At 47.1% G+C, this 24,051-nt stretch overlaps 1 protein-coding gene across 2 annotated transcripts in view; it reads left to right on the top strand.

Annotated features, from left to right (window-relative positions):
• MATN2 (matrilin 2) overlaps positions 1-24,051 on the top strand; it is a 172,928-nt gene that overhangs the window by 36,677 nt on the left and 112,200 nt on the right. For both annotated transcript variants that reach the window (XM_005215629.3, NM_001102528.1), the window contains 1 exon segment: positions 17,335-17,904. In XM_005215629.3, the coding sequence (XP_005215686.1) occupies positions 17,335-17,904 (570 nt within the window).

The raw sequence follows: 24,051 nt of genomic DNA, 5'->3' as shown, positions 1-24,051 counted from the left end.
GGAGTGGAAACCTAAGCCAAGCTAAGTAAGAATGGAGGAAGTGGAGTGTTGTCTCAGAGTGGAGAGAGAAGACAAGTTTCCAAATGAAGTAGTGATGAGAACATTTCAGTTGCCTGAGGAAGTTACTGTAGAGAGGAGGTGGGGTAGGCATACAGAGGCTTCAGGGGAGGGGAGGGGAGGAGAGTTAGCCCCACTTCCGCAAAGCTTGGATGGACTGGGCCTTCAGGTGAGCTGTGAGAAGAGGACTGAGCATGTCCTGTTATGTATTTTTTTGTTCCAGTATATTTGGAGTTTTCATCAGGTACCCACTGTGGATGAAGGAGGCATCAAGAAGGCAGATATACTGAGGAGCTGAGGGGACAGCCGGGGCCAATGCAGAAAGCAAAGCTCTCTTGGTATATTAAGCAGAAAGGGATTTCATACAGAGAATTAGGTGCTTGTGTAATTTTGGAAAGGTTAGAAAAGTGGAAGTTCAGGGCCATCACCTAAGAGCCGTTGCTGGAACTGGGATGTTATTGCTGCTGTAACTGCATCTGTGAAGCTGCTGGGCTGACACTAGAGCATGGAGCCTATGTTCCTACAACCTTACTTGCCAGCAGAAGCAGGCTCCACCTCCCGTCCTCCTTGTGAGTGTTATCTGGTTGATGTTACCTAATTCTCACCCAGAACCCTAGCTGCAAGGGAGTCATGGACATGTGTTCCCTGTGTTTTAGCTTCTGCAGTATAGAGGACTCATAAAAAGAGGCGGGAGTTCATGCTGAGTGCCAACTGTCATTCAATCAATAGTCATTTCCTTGAAACACTGAATTAACTAGGGAAAGAAATAGAGGAAGAGGAGTTGGACACCCAAGAGGGATGAGTTGGAAGGGCCCAAATGCTGACCTTCTGCTCCACCAGCTGAAAGGCCTTCACTCAATCCAGGATTAGGTAACAAAGGGGCAGAAACTCAACTCCTAAACACAAAGGAGTTGTCTTTAACATACAGATGGTTAACAAACACATGAAAAGATGCTCAACATCGCTCATTATTAGAGAAATGCAAATCAGAACTACAATGAGATATCACCTCACACCAGTCAGAATGGCCATCATTAAAAAGTCTACAAACAATAAATGCTGGAGAGGGTGTGAAGAAAAGGGAACACTCTTGCACTGTTGGTGGGAATGTAAATTGATACAGCCACTATGGAAGATGGTATGGAGATTCCTTAAAAAACTAGGAATAAAATCACCATAGGACCCAGCAATCCCACTCCTAGGCATATACCCTGAGGAAACCAAAATTGAAAAAGACACATGTATCTCATTGTTCATTTGTGCACTATTTACAATAGCTAGAACATGGAAGCAACCTGGATGTCCATCGACAGATGAATGGATAAAGAAGTTGTGGTACATATACACAATGGAATATTACTCAGCCATTAAAAGGAATGTCTTTGAATCAGTTCTAATGAGGTGGATGAACCTAGAACCTATTATACAGAGTGAAGTAATTCAGAAAGAGAAAGATAAATATTGTATTCTAACGCATATATACGGAATCTAGAAAAATGGCACTGAAGAATTTATTTACAGGGCAACAGTGGAGAAACAGACATAGAGAATAGACTCATGGACATAGGGAGAGGGGAGGAGAGGGTGAGATGTATGGAAAGAGTAACATGGAAACTTACATTACCATATGTAAAATAGATAGCGAACAGGAATTTGCTATATGGCTCAGGAAACTCAAATAGGGGCTCTGTGTTAACTTGGAGGGGTGGGATGGGGAGGGAGATGAAAGGGAGGTTCGAAAGGGAGGTTCAAAAGGAAGGGGGTATGTGTATACCTACGGCTGATTCATGTTGAGGTTTGACAGAAAACAACAAAATTCTGTAAAGCAAGTATCCTTCAGTTAAAAAAACTTAATTAATTAAAAAAAAAAGACAAAGGAGTTTCTGTAAAGCAAGTATCCTTCAATTAAAAAAACTTAATTAATTAAAAAAAAAAGACAAAGGAGTTGTCTTTAAATTCTCCCTAGTGCTTTCGCTATAGTATATACATAGGGGGCATCTATTTACACCTGAGACCTGGCTGGGAACTCTGGCAGGAGGGCCTTTGGGTTAGCTAGGAATGGAAAAGACTGAAGCCTGGGCTGAGTCAGGAGCCCTTAGAATGTGCCCTAAAAGAGGATGGACACATTTAAAAGCCTTCTGTGTCTCCTTAATGGAATGCAAACTTCTCGGAAGCAGGCACGTGTGCTCCTCCCAGTCACTGCTGTCCATCCTTTAAGACACACCCAGGGCACCCCACCCGCATCACCTGAGCACATGGTGCCCTGCTTGTCTGGCTCCCAGGCCTTTGCTCATGCTGACCCTTTGCATGAAATGCCCATCCCAACTCTGCCTGACCAGTACCTGCTCAGCCTTTGATAATGGAATAAGATTGTAAGATATAATATAGTATAATATGGTACCCATCAGCTTCTTTAGGAATCTTCCCACTCAGCCTCTTGGGATCATGCTCTCCTCCAGGCTCCAGCTGCACATGCCTTTTGTGACTCTTATGAAGCTGTCTTCTCTACAAGGTCGTAAGCATCTCCCAGGCTGAGATTCGTTCTTGTGCTGTGTCCCTAGTGCCCAGCACAGAGAGGGGTGTTCTACAGTGTGTGCATAACCCAAGTAAACGAAAATGAGGAATTCTTCCTTGGCTGGTACAGAGCTATGGAATCTCACCCCTGCCTCTGTGTGTGCCTGCACCCCTCTCCTTCCGGGGAAGAACTACAAGACTGCATTTAGCAAGGCCCCTTCCTGTGGCCCTCATCGCCCCCAGCCTGACCCAACTTTGTCATTCACACGTCTCTGCCCTGTGCCCGACTTCCATCTGGACTCTCAGAAAGCTGATGAGGCCATTGCTTAATGTACTAAGTTAAAATGCTCCTATGGGCCGAGTGCCAGTTTTAAAACTCTTTTTTCACTTCGAAGAGAGGCGAGATCACCTGTTTCCCGGTGCTTTCTCTACTGTCTTGTACTGGGGGATGGGCAATGTGTGTGTGTAAATAAGTTTTAAGAGATGAGTCATTTCTCAGTTTGAGCAAGGAGGAAACCTGGTGAGAAGGGTTTTGCTAGAGAATACCAAATCAGTTCTGTATCTATTCAGTCAGCTCAAGGAATTTTAAAACTGTTGTCTATTTCAAGACTTCTTTATACTTCTTTTCTCAATTAGAAGAAAGCTTATATTTGTAAGACACTCTGAGAGGAGGTGTGAGGGGTGTTTATTTTTTGTTTGTTTTTGTGTTTTTTTTTTTTTTTAGCACAACTTAAGCAAACTGCTTTACCTTGCAAGGAAATTGAATTCATTGGAAATTGTTTTTTCTCCAGGGCTAAACTGGGGCAGCTTTCTTTCTGGCTCCCTTGCAAAGAAAATTGTCCAGGGTTCTGGAAACCACAGTTGAACTTCATACGATGTCTCTTTTCTTTCAGCTCATGTAACAGTTACGAGAGGAGACTGGTGTGATGTGGCATGTTTTTTCTTTCTTCGTTTTTTTTCTTTTCCATTTCACTGGCTCGTTGGTGCACACTCCCTGAGGGCTTTAGAAAGCTGTGTTCCTAAAGGAATTTATGACAGTCTGCAGGGAGAATAGAAATTTGAGCTGGTGTCAGCCTAGGATCCCTCAGGGTACTACTGTCCCATATCTCTGGTTTATGGAGCGCCAATGCTAGCCAACGATGCAGGCTCATCCACCAGAACCTTCTTTTAAACAAAAACAAACGCATCATGACATTGGCAAGTATATTTTACATAAAAACTTCCCCAGTGTGGATCTCTACAGGCAGACAGAATCCACCCTGCAGGGGCTCTTCTTGGTTTGGGTTAAAGTGTACACAGATCAAATCTGGCAATAAGTTTCACCATGTGCCACAGAACTTTGGTGGTGCTCGTAGGTGTTGGAAAGAAGGTGATGAAATGAAAGTTGGCATTCAGACCGTATCTCAGTGCTTGAAGGAAGCACGTGAATGGTGTCAACTGGCATTCAAAACAGGTCTGTGTGGGCAGAAGACCACAGAAATCACCTCCTTGGATGTACACTGTTCCTTTTATCCCCGGTAATGGGCCAAGACATAGAAATGTATTTGCTCTGTGTCTTTGCTGGATTCATGCCTCCGTGTTCATAAGTACAGTCTCTACTGACTGTTCTTTGTGGTTGAAGGTTCAGTTGTTCTGGCTAAGCATATGTTATGCTTACGGAATAATAATTCATTTGCCCTGCCTCATTCTGCAGTCATCTGTATGTCTGTGCCACTGACTCCCTGGACTGTGGCCCTGTAAGGCCAGGGACTTCACCATCTACGTGTCAACAGCCACATAGCACCAGCATTGTACAGACAGATCTTGTTTTATCGTGCTTTGCTTTATCGTGCTTCACAGATACTGTGTTTTTTTGACAACCCTGCATCAAACAAGGCATTGAACCTGCATCTCTTATATAAAGAGGACTTTGCACTTAGGGGAGTATGTCTTGAGTTGAGCTTTAACTCCTGAGTCTCATTCAAGTCTTTGCCACTGGCCCTCCCATATGTTTAGTTCAGTTCAGTTGCTCAGTCGTGTCCGACTCTTTGCGACTCCATGGACTGCAGCACTCCAGGCTTCCCTGTCCATCACCAACTCCTAGAGCTTGCTCAAACTCATGTCCATTGAGTCAGTGATGCCATCCAACCATCTCATCCTCTGTTGTCCCCTTCTCCTCCTGCCTTCGATCTTTCCCAACACTGGGGTCTCTTCCAGTGAGTCAGTTCTCCGAATCAGGTGGTCAAAGTATTGGAGCTTCAACTTCAGCATCAGTCCTTCCAATGAATATTCTGGATTGATTTCCTTTAGGATGGACTGGTTTGATCTCCTTGTGGTCCAAGGGACTCTCAAGAGTCTTCTCCAACACCACAGTTAAAAAGCATCAGTTCTTCAGTGTTCGGCTTTCTTTATAGTCCAATTCTCACATCCATACATGGCTACTGGAAAAACCATAGCTTTGATTAGACACACCTTTGTCAGCAAAGTAATGTCTCTGCTTTTTAATACTCTGTCTAGGTTTCTTCCAAGGAGCAAGTGTCTTTTAATTTCCTGGCTGCAGTCACCACCTGCAGTGATTTTGGAGCCTGAGAAAATAAAGTCTGTCACTGTTTCCATTGTTTCCCCATCTATTTGCCGTGAGTGATGGGATCGGATGCCATGATCTTAGTAATGGTAAAGAATCTGCCTGCAATGAGGGAGACCTGGGTTCAATCCCTGGGTCAGAAAGATCCCCTGGAGAAGGAAATGGCAACCCATTCCAGTATTCTTGCCTAGAGAATCCCATGGACAGAGGACCCTGGTGGGTTACAGTCCATGGGGTTGCAGAGTCAGACACTTTCACTATCAATGTGTTAACTGGTGACTGGGAGGATAACTTCATTAGGCTCTTCTCTGGGACATTTTGCTGTTCAGAAGAGACACTTCATGCTAGGTCACCTGATGGGAAGCAGTGGCTAAAAATGCAGGCATTGGACTCAGACTGGCTAGGGTGTGAAATCTCTTCTCCCCACCATTCATTCTCCTCATGCCAGCAGACTTGTCATTTAGCCTCTCTAAGACTCAGCACCCTCAACTGTAAGTTAGAGATAATAATGGTGCCTATTTTGCTTTTACTGAGTCTAACCAAAAGCCAGGAGACAACTGACCTGTGCATGATCTCACAATGGATCAGAACCCACGAGAGGTAGGAGAGGGGCTCATGATGGGGGAGCACATGTGCACCCACGATTGATTCATGTCGATGTATGGCAAATACTTCCACAATGTTGTAATTATCCTCCAATTTAAATAAATTAATTAAAAAAAAAAAAACAAAGGAACCCACGAGGGAATACAGGATGTAAGGTTTCCATATTTACCAGATTGTTCCTGGCCTTGGGGAGGGAGGAGGGTGCTGGGGCATAGGAAGTGGTCTCTTCTGGATTCTTGCTCCCTGGCCTCTCTGATGGTCTTTCAGGCTCACATGCCCCTTGGGGCAGAGTCTTATTCGCTGCACCTAAGAATCACCAGGAACAATTGTCTAAGTGCAGATTCCTGGGCCTCAGCCTCAAAGACTCTAATTCACTGGGTGTAGGGGCAATGGCACCCCACTCCAGTACTCTTGCCTGGAGGGTCCCATGGACGGAGGAGCCTGGAAGGCTGCAGTCCACGGGGTTGCTAAGAGTCAGACACGACTGAGCGACTTCACTTTCACTGTTCACTTTCATGCATTGGAGAAGGAAATGGCAACCCACTCCAGTGTTCTTGCCTGGAGAACCCCAGGGACGGGGGAGCCTGGTGGGCTGCCGTCCGTTGGGTTGCACAGAGTCGGACACGACTGGAGCAACTTAGCAGCAGCAGGGTGGTGCCTAGGATTCAGCATTTTAAATAAGCACCCCCAGGTGCTTCTGATGTGATCAGGACATTGAGGGTCCCCACTGTGGGCTGTGTTTATTGTACCTGCACTGACCAGCTGCCACAGCCCACTGAGTAGAAGAGAGTCTACAACTTCTCTTTTCGCTCTCCCACACCTCCCTCCACATAGGTGCATTGACAAAAAGAAGCCAGGACAAACTGATCATCTATGTGCGTTGCACTCTGCTGGGTACTAGGGATTTATAGAAGATGCAGCATGTGGCCATTGTCTCCATACATGAGATGCTGGGAGGAGAATGCTTAAGATGTAGGTGACCACAGGGCTGAGTCTTAAGTTGAGGAGGTACTTGAAGGAGCATGGTGTATAAAGAACTACTGAGTTGGCCAAAAAAGTCTGTTAGAGTTTTCCATATCATCTTATGGAAAAGCCTGAACAAACTTTTTTGGCCAACCCAATACCGACCATTAGATTGCTTGGGTTTAAGGTATAGGGCAAGGTGAGGTGGGCGGGTCTAGGAGGCTCAAGAGTTCATTAGTTTACTCTCCCATGACCTTGCTGTCAATGACCCTTAGGAAGGTGGCTGTTGGAGAAATTGCTTTGAGGAGACAGCATCCTGAGCTGGTTTATACTGAGAACTCACAACTGCCAAATTGAGCTACTGTGACTGATGAAACTCACCAAAATATTTATTCAGAGGAAAGTTCTGCTATAAAGAGGGGAAGAGTAAGGTCCGTTTGTTGGGAGAGTCTCTCTTATCTCCCATTCAGGAAAGCCATTGCTGAGATGATGGGGCCTTAAGGTCTGGAGAGGGATCTAATGGGAGTGAGCAGAGAAAATGGCTGTCTGGACAAATTGGTTTCGTTTTGTAAGCCCCCCGGCCCCCCACTCCAGGCACTGGGTGGTGGGGAGGGGGTGAGGGATGTTGTGCTGAGAGGACTCCTGTGGCTGAGCTTCGATTCTGAGGCTGGAATGGATTAGTGCAAGGGGAGGGGGCTGGGGTTCTTGGGGTCCATGTGCGAGGCTTGGGATTTGCTCTCCGGGCTGGAGATTTTATCATGAGACTGGCTGTCAATCCGGTTGTCTCCTTTCTGTGGTTTATACAGTTGATTTTTTGAACTTTATGTGCAGGATTTGACATTTATACCACTTAGATTTCCTCCTGTTAGTTTTGACTCATTATTCCAGCCCTCAGAAATCCTTTCTGGCCCTGACTCTGTTATTCAGCTTTTTACCGATTCCTTCCAACATTGTGTGTAGTGGTGTACAGAGAACCACAAATGCCCCCAGAATTTGGAAAATGGTGTGGAAAATGTTACCAAGTGGGGAGTGATTTGCTAATGAGTCTACGATATGTCTTCAATCCCATTAAGAAGTCCAGGGTGTCTCCCTATTATAATATAATAAACTTTTCAGATCACTCCCCAGGGGTTCTTTAGGGAGATGTGAGTGGAACGTGATTGATTCGGAGAAAGCCATGGCTCATCAACTGCATTGTAAAATGGCTGGCGTGAGGTAACTCAGCAGCTGCTGACTGACTAATAAGGGAATAAGGGAAGGGAAGAATTGAAATGTAGTCCTTTCAGCCTCGGCCAAGGACCACCATGCCCCAGTCAAGTGCCCTACAGGGCACTTACAAGCTAAGTCTCACTGGGAGCAAAAATCAAAGGTGCTCCAAACTGCCTCTGAAATATCCATAAAATCACCTGTAAACCTCAGGGCTGGTCACAGTTTGTAGGCTCATGGGGACAGAACACACGAGGTAGCCGCAGGAGCCACTCCTCAGGCGTCCGTGAGCAGGCGCTCATTGAGTGTAATGGTGGGTGTTACAAGGTAGTCCTTTCTCTCAATCTGTCTGTATTTGTTAAGCCCATCTAGTTCAATACACACAGCCTAAATGCTTATGGGATGCAATTTCCTGAATTCCAATGTGCTATTTTATATTCTTATAATGGAGAATACACACCACCTGTATAGTCTGAGGAGACCATTTCTTAGGACATTTCTATTTCCTTTGCCCTGACCCCATGCCTACAGCAGCCCTCCATCCCAAGTGTGTCTTTATCTAGAAGTTCGTGTGCACATCGTCTACATGGCCACCCTTTTTATTTCTCATTGAAAAGTAGTAAGTTAGCACTAATTATCAGATAATGTCTCAAAAGTACGGTTAGCTAACTTACCTTTATTCGGTTTCTTAGAAGTGAATAAAATTGAACACTTCAGGCTTTGTTGCAGAGGCCCCCCGGACTCTGGAACCAGGTTGGCAAAAAGATTCCATTATTTGCAGGGCAGTGTTAATGGTATCCTGAGCTGAGTCCAGGCTGAGTGGGAGAGGACAGGAATTGATTAGTAATGTCTGCCAGGGACAAGGGAGGAAAAGGGGGCCTTTGCTGAGCCTGCCTTAGAGCCTGGGTACCCACACCAAAGATGGCCAGTCACGCTCTCCCTCTCACTCTGAGCCCTTTGTTTACCTTTTTTGTCTGCCTATTTTATTCATTTCTATTATTATTTGTCTCTATGCCTGCTATTCACAATTGGGAGTCTTCCCTTCATTCTGTTCTCAGAGCCTGACACACAATAGGTCCTCACTAAATATTTGTTCAAAGATTGGCTCTACTTAAGTGTTCTCCCTAACTGGTCTGGATGTGTGGAATCTGCATTTCTTCCCCACTGTGTGTGTGTGTGCGCACACACACACGCTCAGTTGCTTCAGTCATGTCCAACTCTGTGCGACCCCACGGACTGTAGCCCACCAGGCTCCTCTGTCCATGGGATTATCCCAGCAAGAATACTAGAGTGGGCTGCCATTTCCTTCTCCAGGGAATCTTCCCGACCCAGGGACTCAACCTGCGTCTCCTGCATTGGCAGGTGAATTCTTTACCTCTGAGCCACCAGGGAAGCCCCTTCTTTCTCACTGGAGTCAATTAATTGCCTTGTTGAGATCCAAACTATAAATATCCTCTGAGTCTCCTGATCTATCCCTTCTAGGAATAAAAACATAAATTGTGCATTTTTCCCCCTTTTCAATCTCCTTCTGGTTCATAATCATCAAGTTCTCCCTCCCCCTCAGGCCCCCACCCCCACTTTCTCTAATCATAAAACTGCTTTTCTCCCTTTGAAACTCTTGGTGAGCTAGTTTTTCCTCTGTCCCATTGTGACCTCTGAATCATGTTTCATGGTGTTTCTGGTTACTCTTGGGAATTAAAGTCCTAATAATAAGAAGAGCTTTAGCTCTTGGCTCACTGCCACTGTCTCCAACATTACTCTTAAAATTTTTGGTGATTTCAGTATCCGCATGAATGCTCCCTTCTTCGAGGGATCGTTCCTGGAGTATTCTTGTCCTCCACCGTATCTGAGCCAGTGACCTCTCTTATCATACTCCTGCCCCTGTGATTACAATAACTGCAGTTCCTTCATAATCTCCATTTAAGCCTCCTATTTCCCCTCAGCTCACCCCTTCTAGGATTCCAACTTCAACAGTCTCTGACCTTATCTAGACTTTCAATCCATTGACCCCACTGCTTCCTCTCTGCCCTTCACCCCTTCCTATCTTCTACTTCATATTCCCCCAGCTTAATTTCATGGGAAACCTTACAGCTGCTCTGTCACCTACCTTTGTTGCTTTCCTGATCCACCAACTCTTGGCTGCACGAGAACCCTGGTTATATCAACTTCCTCCTGCTTTCCTCCTGTACCCGTGTAGCCAAGCGCAGCCGGAGCAAAGCACACAACCATGCTATCAGTGTCCCTTCAGTTTCATGCTCGCTGCCCTCAAGTTGGCCTTTAATGCCACCTGGAAATCCTATTCCGGTGCCCTTGTCCATTCACTCTTGTGCTGTCCTAGAAATTACTCCATTTTCCCCCTTGTATCATTCCTTTTTTAAAGTTCTTTTTTTAAAAAAAAAAAATTTATTTCTTTTGGCTGTGTCAGACCTTAGTTGCGGCTCTCGGGACCGTCATTGCATCATGCAGCACTTTTTGTTGCGGTGCACAGCCTCTCTACTTATGGCTCGGTCTTCAGTAGTTGCAGCACGTGGGCTTAGTTGCTCGGTGGTGTGTGGGAGCCAGCTCCGACCAGGGATTGAGCCTGAGTCCCCTGCATTGCAAGGCAGACTCTCTGCCACTGGATCACCAGGGAAGTCCCCACAGTTCTTTTTTTCAAGTGCCCACACACCACCTACTTGTGGGAACTTTGCTGGGAATTGTTAGGAAGCACCACATTTTCTGAAATCTGTCTCCCTTCTCCACCCCACCTTGGCCATTTGCCTGTGATCCAGGTCATGTTTCTCTTGTTCCCCACAGCCCATCAAAGGCCAGTGACCTTGACTTTCTATCTCCCCCAGGGCCCTGCTTCTCCAGATCTCACAGGAGGCACTTGTCAAACACAGGAGAATGTGAACAACTAGCAGCTTCATTTACTGAGATGCTGCTCTTCAGGGAGGCAAGCATCTGTTTTCATCATTTTATTAAAAAAAAAATTACAAATAGGCATTTAGCAGGGGGAAAGCACTTGGCAGGAGGCAGGCAAGTTCGGGCCATAGTTTCAGGCCCTGATTCCAGGGAAGGAAAAAACTGACCTCAGAGAGCCAGTGCTGTTCTGGTACATCTTGAGTGTTCTGGGAAGGGCAGATCTAAAAAGACAGAATCCTTTCTGAGCATTGCTTGGTGGTTAAGAGCATGGGCTATGGAGTAGGGTTCAGATCCTGGCCCTTCTACTTTCTAAGTATGAGACCCTAATCTAGGCATTTAACCTTTCTAGACTCACTGTTCTCATCTGTAAAATGGGAATAGTACCTACCTGCTAAGTTGGGTGTGAAGAATAAGTCATTCCGTGTAAAAGTACTCAGAACAAGTCAAGTACTTTTAGGTATCCAATAAACAGTAGCCATAAATTGTTGTTATATTATCTTTTGAGTTTCACGATAGCCCTGTGAGGTATTATCCTCATTTCACAGAAGATGAGACTGAGGGCAAAAAAGGTGAAGGGGAGGCGATAGACCACATGGATGGAAAGTGACATGGGCTGGGCTTGCCCTGAGGTCACAGGGCAAGCCTGCATTTGCTTGTTTCACTAAGCATTTGTGACCTTTGAATCATGTTCCATAGTGTTTCTGGTTACTCTTGGGAATTAAAGAAGCCCCTCTGGTTAGTCCTAGTAACAAGAACAGTTTTAGCTCTTGGCTCACGGCCACTTTCTCCAGCATTAGAGAAATGTTGCTGTTTCACAGAGCCCCTTTCAGTGTCTGGATGAAATTATTTTACCCCCATCACGGAGATTCACATACCTTCCTTCTCCAAACATGCCCTGACCTCTCTGGGCAGATGGTACCAAATATTTGCTGTACAATTACATGGCTATAATTGAATTTAGCCACGGCAAGGGAGACCGATTAGCAACAAATCTACAGTCCTGAGAGGAAGGAGATGGTTTCAGGGCTGCACACTGTAATCCTGCTGGGGTGGGAATGTGGCTTCAAATTGTTCTGGCTCAGGTTCACCTTCTCTGCAGGGGGAAGAGACACTCGTTTGCCCAGTGAGTAGGCTGTGGAGTCGAGCTGACAGAACTGGAAGTACTGTTTACAAGGCTTAGACCGTCACTTTTTGGTTCGGGGTATGGTGTTTTATGATGTGCCCAGATACCCTCTTCCAACTGCTGCAGAAAGTCTACAGTGAAAGGCGAGATGGAAGATTGTGTGTTCTTCTCTTGGGCTAATTAGACAGGGATGCTGTTTATCAGAACTGATATGTGAGAGGAGCACACACAGAGGAGATGTTTCCAGAAACATCAGTTCCTGGGTGAAGAAACTGTGAAGGCAAATATTTCAGAATGTCCTTGAGTATTTACAAAGCGCTCATATTGCAGTGCCAGTGGTATCGAGACTTTTCCCAGGGACCCGCCACGAAGTGGGGAGAAGGCACCTGGATGGTCCCAGGCCCGACCCTCGTGAGCCCTGGGGCCTCGTGGAGGTGGAGTCACCTCTCTGAGCCTCAGTTTTCCCTTCTGTAAGGTGAATAACTTGGACTCTATATAGATCCTTCCAGCTCTAAGACTTTATTAGTCTGTGAGTTCCTGGACCAAAAGTTAGAAAGTGACTGTGTTCCCTCATAAAGTGGCAAAGATTTGAGTCCTGGACTCAGCAGGACCTAGACCTGAGGAGAAGGGGATGACAGAGGATGAGATGGTTGGATGGCATCACTGACTCAATGGACATGAGTTTGAGTAAGCTCCAGGAGTTGGTGATGGACAGGGAAGCCTGGAGTGCTGGAGTCCATGGGGTCTCAAAGAGTCGGACACGACTGAGCCACTGAACTGACTGAACTGAGACCTGCTCTAGCACTTTTTGACTCTGATTTGAGTCCATCTCCTTGAACTGCCGGTTCTGACTCAGTCCCTTCCACCTGAAGCCTTGCTCCATCACCGGGAATTCCGCTTAATTCTACAAACGTTGACTCAAGGCTTAAACTGTATCCCCACTGCATGGCTGCAGAGATGACCAGTTTCCCACATTGGGTAATCCACAGTAAGACATGAGGTCAAGACTTACCAAAACTTCCTTTCTCCAGAAATCTCTCTAGGTCCTACACTCATGGTTTCACAGAGTGTGGTCCTTGGACCAGTGACATCGACTTCACACAGGAACCTGCTGGAAATGCATATTTTCAGGTGCCAGCCTATACCTACAGAATCAGAAACTCTGGAAGTGAGGCTCACAGACCTTAGTTTTTAACAAGTCCTTCAGGGAATTGGGAGACACCTCGAGTCTGAGGCCCACTGAACCGGCCCTTTCCGGGACAGGCTGCAGAAGCTATGTCTCTGAGCTCTCAAGGGACCGGAGGAGACGTCCAGGAGAAAGTTGGTCACTCGGGCTGCCAGAACTTGCTGTTTTCAACTCTCAGTCACAGCTCCTTGGAGGGTCCCTCCAACACCGTTTCGAACCTCTGATGTGATTTTGTGAATGCCAGGCGTTGTGAAAAACTCCTCATTTGTTTTGATGGGAAGGAGTCCAGCGGAGCACATCATTCCTTGGGCAACTTCCAGAATCCCCTTTAAACTGATTGTGTTGCTTGCTGGGATGCACAGGGACCAAGACCCACAGGAAGAATCCCAGTCCCAAGGGGACCCCTGCTTCCAGAGGAAGAGCGTTCTTAGGGAGCCAGTGTGCCGTCTCCATGCCACCCTCCCTTCCAAGGAGTCTTTCATTAATATCCTCCCGCGTGGCCGGGTCCAGGCTGGTTCCAGTCCTTCTGAGCAGGTGGAGATCACTGGGTCCTGTTCTCCCTGTAGTCAGTTCAGACTGAAGCTGGTAGAGCAGGGGGTGGGTGTCCAGCCTCAGTGCCCGGAGGTTTGTCACGTGTTGCCTGGACCCAGGGCCACATGCTAGACCACAGACACTTCTCACGGAAATTAGAGAATGGCACCCCCTCCAGGGGCCTCCCAAGTGGACGCAGCCCCTGGGGCTCAGGACTGGACTGGATTTCAGGCCCTTGCGCTTCCTTGGGCAGGTACACAGCTGTCCATGGCCACCCTGCCCCTCCCCAGCCGGAGCCTGGCACAGGGAGGACTGAGGAAGGAGGGGGGGGGTGGTGTGGGTAGAGCAGAGCCTGCCTGTGAAGCTCCCACATATTGAGGGGGGGGTCCCACCTGCTGAGCCCAAGACTCAGTTCTTTACCCGCAGCTAATCCTCAGAGCCTCAGTGAGGTGTTGTCCTCCACAGAGTTTTTCTGTTCCTAAATTGTAAGAGATTTTCAAACTCTCAACACCTTCATGCTCTCATCTATCCAACAGATATGGTTCCCTTGCTCTTCAGAGCTTGTTCTGGAAACCACAGGAGACCATAGTGATGAAAGCTGTCTGGAGTCAAGATGTTAAAATGTCAGGGTCGATACTGATCTTATCCCTGGGTCCTCAAAGGCAGTTTCTGGAGGCTCTGGTTTGAGAAACTCACCTTAAATTCACCCAGGCCCCAGTGGTATGTGTGAATGCCCCCGAAGGTCGGCTTTCTGCCGTGATGCTGGTCTGAGGGGTGGGGGGTGTGTGCTTCTGCCCCTAAAATTGTTAGGCGTGTGAGGCTGCAATGCACGAGGTGTGTCTGTGCAGGCGCTCAGGGGAGAGGCAGGGCCTGGCAGGCTGGCCTGGACAGGGTGACCTCACTGGCCTTTCCCACTTGTCATTTCAATGACTGGGCTCACTGCTTCATTTTTGGCTTTCTCCCTCTTTCTTGCAGCTGCGCTGATTGGGATTTAGGGCAGGCATTTGAGATCCCTCTTCTAATCCCTGTCAAATTGGGATTTACCAGCGGGAAGTCTGGGAAAGGGAGGGAGGAAGGGGAGAGAGGCTGGAGGCCGTGGCTTAGAACATCGGAGAAATTCCAGGAGGAACGCCCAGCCTCCACCTCCACCCTCTGGGGCAGGAGGCCTCTCATCTCATTCTCTTTCCAGAATGCCTTCTTGCTTCAGCACTGGAGGAGTAAGCATGGCAATTGTGCTGGTAACGGAGAGACTCCAACACTTGCCTTTTTTCCAGCTTAACTGTGCCCTTTGCTGAATGTTTCTTGGCTTGTACCATCTCCATTTCCACTGCTGCCCCCGCCTGCCAGCCTCCTACCCCTGGTTCAGATTGTTTCCTTCTCAACCGGATTAGTGCAGCAATGGTCTGGATTGTCCACACTGCACACCCCTACCCGACTCAACTGACCTTTTTCTTTTTTTAAAAAAAAACTGAGGTATAATTGATGTACAATATAAGTTACAGGTGTGAACATCGTGATTCGCAGGTTTTAAAGGTTAACCTCCATTTATAGTCATTATAAAGTATTGGGGAATTGCCTGGCAGTCTAGCAGTTGGAACTCTGCTTTCACTGCCTAGAGCACAGGTTTAATCCCTGGTCAGGGAACTAGGATTCTGAAAGTTTCGTTGCAAGGCAGAAATAAATAAAATAAAACATTGACTATATTCCCTCCGTTGTACGATATATCCTTGTAGCTTATTTTATGCATAGAAGTTTGTACTTCTTAATCCCTAACTGGTGTATTGCCCCACCCCTTCCCTGTCCCCACTGGTAACTGCTAGTTTGTTCTCTATAGAGAACTGTTTCTTGTTTTATTCACTAGTTTTATTTTTTAGGTTTCACATATAAATGATAGCAGTTTGTCTTTCTCCGTCTGACTTATTTCACTTAGCATAATACCCTCGAGGTTCATTCATGTTGTCACAAATGGCAATATTTCATTCTTTTTTTATGACTAATATTTCATTGATTATATATAGCATGTCTTCTTTATCCATTCATCTGTTCATGGACACTTGGGTTGCTTCCTTATCTTGGCAGTTAGAAATAATGCTGCTATGAACATTGGGGTGCCTCTTTTTGAATTAGTGTTTTTGGTTTTTTCTTCAGATAAATATGTGGGAGCAGAATTGCTGGGTCATATGGTAGTTCTCTTCCTAGTTTTGTGAGGAACCTCCATAGTGCTTTCCACAGAGCCTGCACCAGTTTACATTCCCACCAACCATGTATGAGGGTTGCTTTGTCCATATCCTCTCCACAAACTTCTGGCCCATTCAATTGACCTTTTATTACATAACTTCCCTGCAGGAGAGATAAGTTACATAATATAATGCTAATCATATTATGCCCATCAGCTGTGGTATCAGTACAAATTTCAATCTGAATTTATTATTATTTTTTTTTCAATCTGAATTTAAAGTCTTTTTGTAACTGACTTCAAGCTACCCCTCCAACTTCATTCCTATCCATAACTCTTAGCAGTGCCTTCAACACTCACTCTACTGTCTGCTGTATTCATGCCATCTTGGGCTTTTGTTCATGGCCTCCTCTGCACGTGTTCCTTCCCACAGTCCAGACACTATACATCTGTAAAGCCAGCTTGTGTCCCATCTCCTTGACCCCAGCCCACTAATATCCCTGTTCTCTGAACACCTAGCATCTGCACCACACACTGTCATACTAGTTATTCTTTCCTTTTTCCATTAGTTAAGTCTCCCCAGGTAGACTGTAAACTCCTTGACTTTGGTCCCTGCCCTAAGCATCTTCTATACTTCCTGCAGTATCCCGCCAAGCTAATGTGCTGTGCAGTAAATAACAAAGTAATTTTGATGCTGCTCAAATGTTTGCCCACCTAAAAACTACATTGATAACTTTCTAGAAGCTGAAGTTCACTTCTTTTGTAAAAAGAAATAGTATCTTGTTTGCTGCCAATATTCATGATCACCCGGTCAAACACATATGCATCCTTACAACCTTCCTGAGTGAAGAAAATGATGAAGATTTGAAAGGTGACCCCTGGCCCTAGGATTTCCAACCTGCATTGGGTCCTTAACAATCTTATTTTACTTATTTTTAATTGAAGTATATTTGACTTGTGATATGTTAATTTCAGGTATATAGCTCAGCAATTCAGTTATGCAGATATATATAACTTCTCCAGATTCTCTTTCCTTATATTACAAAATATTGAAAATAGTTCCCTGTGGTATACAGGAGGTCTTTGTTGACTATCTGTTGATAATTTATTGTTGTTGTTGTTCAGTCACTCGGTCGTGTCCAGCTCTTTGCAGGCCACGTGGACTGCAGCACGCCAGGCTTCCCTGTCCTTCACCATCTCCCAGAGCTTGCTCAAACTCATGTCCATTGGGTCAGTGATGCCATCCAACCATCTTATCCTTTGTCATTGCCTTCTTCTCCTGCCTTCAATCTTCCCAGCATCAGGGTCTTTTCTAATGAGTTGGCTCTTTGCATCAGGTGGCCAAAGTACTGGAGCTTCAACTTCAGCATCAGTCCTTCCAATGAATATTCAGGACTGATTTCCTTTAGGATGGACCGGTTTGATCTTCCTTGATAACTTATATATAGTCGGATATTTATGCTCAATGCTCTTATGATATGTTTGCCCTCCCCCCTTTTCCCCAGGGAGCGCCTGTGAGAACAAGCGAGCGGACGTGGTCTTTATCATCGACAGCTCACGCAGCGTCAACACCCACGACTACGCAAAGGTCAAGGAGTTCATTGTGGACATCTTGCAGTTCTTGGACATTGGCCCTGACGTCACCCGTGTGGGTCTGCTCCAGTATGGCAGCACGGTCAAGAACGAGTTCTCCCTCAAGACCTTCAAGAGGAAGTCCGAGGTGGAGCGTGCCGTCAAGAGGATGCGGCATCTGTCCACGGGCACCATGACGGGGCTGGCCATCCAGTACGCCCTGAACATCGCCTTCTCGGAAGCAGAGGGGGCCCGGCCCCTGAGGGAGAATGTGCCTCGGGTCATAATGATCGTGACTGATGGGAGGCCCCAGGACTCGGTGGCCGAGGTGGCCGCAAAAGCCCGGGACACAGGCATCCTGATCTTTGCCATCGGTGTGGGCCAGGTGGACTTCAACACGCTGAAGGCCATTGGGAGCGAGCCCCACGAGGACCACGTCTTCCTGGTGGCCAACTTCAGCCAGATTGAGACGCTGACCTCAGTGTTCCAGAAGAAGTTGTGCAGTAAGTCCTGCTCCTCTGTGGCTCTTCTCGGGGCATCGTTGGGATGAGGTCATTCACCTTCCCGGGTTCATTCTGTGCTACCTGGTCCCAAGTACTGTGCTGGCAAGGGGTCTTTAGCAAAGGTCGAGATAAGACACAGTGTTCTCTTGGGGCTCACACTCTGGCCAAGGACGCTCATTAAGGATGCAATTTACAAATAAGTAATTAACTGTAGTTGTAAGTGTAAATGGGGGAAGAATTCAGGGCAGGACCTGACCTAGGCCAGGGGCTCAGGGAGATTTCCCTGGGGAAAGGACATTTATACTCAAGCTGCTTAATGAGTCAGAGTAGGGAGGGGACGTTTTCCTCCAGCACCTTGGATTGGCCTGGCATTACCTAGGTTGGAATTCATGAGTTGGAGTAAGCATGAAAATGGGAAAAATTTAACTTCTCCTTGGACGGCGTGGAATACCAGGCATTTTTGCTCTACAGTGGTGCTAGCTCTGGATGTTTTCTCAACCCAGAGAGAAGCCTAGTAGTGTATGGGGGTGGGGGGCAAGACGTGCCCCTGGTGCCCCCTCACTTGATAGGATGCAGGTGCCTCCCAACTTCTGCAAGGTCATGGCTCCCCAAGTCCTTGAGCTGCCTTATTCTGCATTAGAGGTCTTCTCCCCCTTCTTGCTTTCCAACCCTACTCTCCCTTTCTTGCCAGACTCCTCCCAGGAGCCATCCAAGCCGAGCTCCTGTTTCAGCTCTCCCAGAAGGTCAGCTTGTCCTCTTCTCGGTCTCCAGCTTCTGCCACTGTCTTCTCGTCCTTTCTTCCTCCAGAAGGGCAGGGGCCCGGGGTGGCAATGCAGGCTCTACACTGGTCCCTGGAAATGGGACAAGCCTCCTGACCTGGTAAAACAGTGTTCAGTCCTGCCTGGCCACCCCCAGTGGCCTCTGTCCCCTCCAACTGCCTTGCTTCTTTGATGGGAAAACAAAAGCAAGTCTATTCTGAGATGACTAGTATTTCCCTGGAGTCTGAGTGGAGATTGACCTTATTGGCCAGACTCATCTCTGACTCCCCAGGAGCGGGAACCTTTGGACTACTTCTCAGAATGTGAAAAAGTCCCTCTATCACCTCTCCCCTGCCCCACCCCATCAAAGCCTCAGGAAGGAAGAACAGTGTGCTTTTGATGTGTCTTTAAAGTTCTCTACTGAAAACTGACTTCAAAAAGCAGAGAGCCCATTGATTTTTTACTCCAAAATCAAAAGGTTTACTTGAAAAATCAATGCCATGAAGGAAAAAGAACCTTTCGCTCTGCAATGTCACTTGGAAAATATTCAGAAGTGCCATTTCCCTGGCGCCGCAGAGGGTCTGGGCCGCTACGGCGTGCCGTGGCCTGAGTCACCTGGAAAACTTCACCCAATAGAATGCACTGCAAACATTTTTAAGGTTTATGACTTTAAATGACTTCTGCAGAATTTATGCTCCCCCTTTCCTGGAAATATTAAAAAAAGAAAGAAAGAAATTGGTCCTGTAACAGCTTTGACAGGTTTATTCATTTGTCTTGGATAAATGTTAATGGAGGAGCTCTTCTCTAAGCGCCCTGAATTGAGCCGCGAAGGGAAAGGTAATATGACGAGGGTGAGGTTGTGAACTTGCTCGTAGAAGAGCCTTCTCTCTGCTTTTTGACCAGGCAGCAAAACTAAAAGACAGTTTGGCTATCCACCTCTTTTCTGTAAGAGCTCTAAGAGAACATCAGTATTATGCCATTCATTCATTCACCAGGGCCCAGCAACTGAATCCCTCTTCCCACCCTGCAGAAGGCCAGCTCCTGAATCTCCGCATCGCAGGGCTCCACTGAGCAGACCTGTCAACTGTCTTGAAAGGTTAAGGGGGCCCCTGGGCCTCTTTGTCAACTGTGCAGTAAAGATCGCAATAACTAACATTTACAAAGCTCTTTCTCTTGTGTTTTCACACTTGATCCTCACAAGAATCTGGGGAGGTGGCACGGTACTATCCCTCTCTTTTATAGGACTGTAAACTTGTTAAATGGATTCCCCAAGAACAAGCAGCCAAGAGATGGGGGGCGGTGGGCGTTCTGCTTCCAAACCTCTTGCTTGTTTCACCTCTCTTTGCATTGGGAGGTAGACATTCCTCTTTTAAGGTAAATGGTTTTCTGTGAGCAGCATCTGCACAGTCCAGCCATGCTAGGTCCACCAGCTCTGAGGTTGACATTCACCTTGGAGTTGGATGGGAAGCCTTTGTGGGGAGGGGGCTGTCTCAATGACCCCCCCTGCCAACTGTGCAGATGCTGAGCACATCTGTAAAATGGGGATTTTACCTGCAGAGCATAGATGCATGAACAGATGGCATTATAAGCTGTAGAGTCCTGTTCCATGTGCACCGTGGTGTGTGTGATTACAGTCAAACACACAGAGGACCAGCAGGGTAGGCAGATGGCCTTGGCTTTGACCTGCCCTCCAGTCCTCAGACAACAGTGATGAGTGTCTTCTGTTTCAGATGGCAGTTCTCTGGGGTTTTGGAAATCTTGTTTGTTCCTTAAACATTTACTGAACTACACTCTGATAGTATAATTACAGCTAATTTTGTCCTAGGCTAGGTACTTTCCATATGTTATTTGACTGAATACTTATAACAGCCCTGTGAAGCAGGTACTACTATTACCCCATTTTACAGAAGTAGAAACTGAGGCTTAGAAAGGATAAGCAGTTTCAAGTGGCAGAGTTGGAGTCTCTCTGGTTCCAGAGCACTTACCCTCCACCTGCCAGGCCCGAGGGTTTCAGGATGGTGGGAAAATGCTCTTATCGCAGATAAACAGGACATTTGCTGTATGAAGTGTACACTTCAGAGACCCTGGGAAGTCACCTGGCACTGGGGGACCTCTGAGCACAGAATGTCTGGTTCTGCCTAGGGAGTCCAAGAGAACTTTAAAGAGGAGATCATAATGACGATAGCTTTTATTCTCACAACAAACCTGTGAAGTGGATGCTCCCATAGTTCTCATTTTACAGCAGAAACAGAGACCCAGAGACATTCAGTAACTTGACCAAGGTCACACAGCATTCAATGGTAGAGCTGAGGTGTGAACGCAGGCATCCTGGCTCAGAACCTACATCTTAACCACGATGTGCTACATGGATGTGAAAGGTGAATGGCAGTTTATTGGATAGAATGTGTAGGAAGGGTGATTGCAAGGAAAAGAATGATATTTTTAATGGTTTTTTTCTCTTTCATTTAAAAACAAAAACAACAACAACAAAAAAAAAACGAGTCCAGAGTCTCTGTTAATTTCATGACGTCTAAGGAGACACATACTGTTCATACTGTTCATGGGGTTCTCAAGGCAAGAATACTGAAGTGGTTTGCCATTCCCTTCTCCAGTGGACCATGTTCTGTCAGACCTCTCCACCATGACCCGCCCATCTTGGGTTGCCCCACGGGCATGGCTTAGTTTCATTGAGTTAGACAAGGCTGTGGTCCTAGTGTGATTAGATTGACTAGTTTTCTGTGAGTATGGTTTCAGTGTGTTTGCCCTCTGATGCTCTCTTGCAACACCTACCGTCTTACTTGGGTTTCTCTTACCTTGGGCGTGGGGTATCTCTTCACGGCTGCTCCAGCAAAGCGCAGCCATTGCTCCTTACCTTGGACGAGGGGTATCTCCTCACCGCCGCCCTTCCTGACCTTCAACGTGGGAGGGCCTCCTCTAGGCCCTCCTGCGCCTTCGCAGCCACAGCTCCTTGGACGTGGGGTATCTCCTCCCGGCCGCTGCCCTTGGCCTCGGACACAGGGTAACTCCTCTCGTTGCCGCCCCTGACCTCGGATGCTGGGTATCTCCTCTCGGCAGCCCCCACTGACCTCAGACGCGGGGTAGCTCTTCTCGGCTGTTCCTGCGCCGTCGCAGTCTGGTACTCTCTGCCGCTGCCCCTGACCTCCGACGTGGGGTAATTCCTCTTGGCTGCCGCCCTTCGGGCATGGGGTCCTCCCGGCTTCTGCCCCTGACCTCGGACGTGGGGTGGCTCCTCTCAGCTGCGCTTTAGCGCGCCCGTCGCAGCCGCCACAGGACTGGAAAAGGTCAGTTTTCATTCCAATCCCAAAGAAAGGCAATGCCAAAGAATGCTCAAACTACCACACAATTGCACTCATCTCACACGCTAGTAAAGTAATGCTCAAAATTCTCCAAGACAGGCTTCAGCAATATCTGAACTGTGAACTTCCTGATGTTCAAGCTGGTTGTAGAAAAGGCAGAGGAACCAGAGATCAAATTGCCAACATCCGCTGGATCATGGAAAAAGCAAGAGAGTTCCAGAAAAGCATCTGTTTCTGCTTTATTGACTTACCAAAGCCTTTGACTGTGTGGATCACAATAAACTGTGGAAAATTCTGAAAGAGATGGGAGTACCAGACCACGTGACCTGCCTCTTGAAAAATTTGTATGCAGGTCAGGAAGTAACAGAACTGGACATGGAACAACAGACTGGTTCCAAATAGGAAAAGGAGTTCGTCAAGGCTGTATATTGTCACCCTGTTTATTTAACTTATATGCAGAGTACATCATGAGAAACTCTGGGCTGGAAGAAGCACAAGCTGGAATCAAGATTGCCGGGAGAAATATCAATCACCTCAGATATGCAGATGACACCACCCTTATGGCAGAAAGTGAAGAGGAACTCAAAAGCCTCTTGATGAAAGTGAAAGTGGAGAGTGAAAAAGTTGGCTTAAAGCTCAACATTCAGAAAACGAAGATCATGGCATCCGGTCCCACCACTTCATGGGAAATAGATGGGGAAACAGTGGAAACAGTGTCAGACTTGATTTTTCTGGGCTCCAAAATCACTACAGATGGTGACTGCAGCCATGAAATTAAAAGACGCTTACTCCTTGGAAGGAAAGTTATGACCAACCTAGATAGCATATTCAAAAGCAGAGACATTACTTTGCCAACAAAGGTTCGTCTAGTCAAGGCTATGGTTTTTCCTGTGGTCATGTATAGACGTGAGAGTTGGACTGTGAAGAAGGCTGAGCACCAAAAAATTGATGCTTTTGAACTGTGGTGTTGGAGAAGACTCTTGAGAGTCCCTTGGACTGCAAGGAGATCCAACCAGTCCATTCTGAAGGAGATCAGCCCTGGGATTTCTTTGGAAGGACTGATGCTAAAGCTGAAACTCCAGTACTTTGGCCACCTCATGGGAAGAGTTGACTCATTGGAAAAGACTCTAATGTTGGGAGGGATTGAGGGCAAGAGGAGAAGGGGACGACAGAAGATGAGATGGCTGGATGTCATCACTGCCTCGATGGACGTGAGTCTCAGTGAACTCTGGGAGTTGGTGATGGACAGGGAGGCCTGGCGTGCTGCAATTCATGGGGTCGCAAAGAGTCGGACAAGACTGAGCGACTGATCTGATCTGAAGGAGACACAACCCACAACTTGAGAAGTGCTAAACGACAGGCTCGGCAGGGACACAGAGGTCAAAATAGACGTGGAGAAGAGACTTCAGAGGGAAGATGGGCTAAGGCTGGTGTGCTTTGGGCGGAAGTGAAAATCGCGGCTGGATCTGTGGATTGGGAGAGACAAGGTGTCTCCAGGTATGATGAAAGCAGACACTTTTATTGTACAATTCGAAGGTCTGACCTTGACTGGGAGTCCTGGCTCTGGTGCTCACTGGTGTGGACATGAACTTGGGCACAGCGGTGGCTTTGTACGCACTGGCAGTGAATCCCTATACCAGCCACAGCTGAGGGCAGGGGCAGCGGGGGCCTCCTGAGGTTGCATTCTCAGACTGCCAAGAGAAACTTAGAGGCCTGGTGCCCTGTGAATGAGGCCCTGTCTGCAAAGTGACCAAAACCTACCCGTGCTGAGGCCCAACGTTTTTGCCACCCAGTGAGAGAGGACACTGAATTTAGAGGCTGAAAAATGCATGTCTATCCTGAGCCTTCTGACAAATTGTAACCTGGGTAGGGCTGTCTGTTTTCTTTTCGTTTTTGCTTTTGGCTGCACCAAGCCACTCGCAAGATCTTAGTTCCCCAACCCAGGATTGCAGCCAAGCCCTCAGCAGTGATAGCACAGAGTCCCAACCCCTGGGCCACCAGGGAATTCCCAGGGCTGTTTTTAATTAACCTCTTGGCCTCAGCTTTATCAGCTTAGCCAGGTATTTAAAGCC

This window comes from Bos taurus, chromosome 14 (genome assembly GCF_002263795.3).
Source record: "Bos taurus isolate L1 Dominette 01449 registration number 42190680 breed Hereford chromosome 14, ARS-UCD2.0, whole genome shotgun sequence".
Lineage (NCBI taxonomy): Eukaryota > Metazoa > Chordata > Mammalia > Artiodactyla > Bovidae > Bos > Bos taurus.
This window is presented reverse-complemented; position numbering and strand designations above follow the sequence as displayed.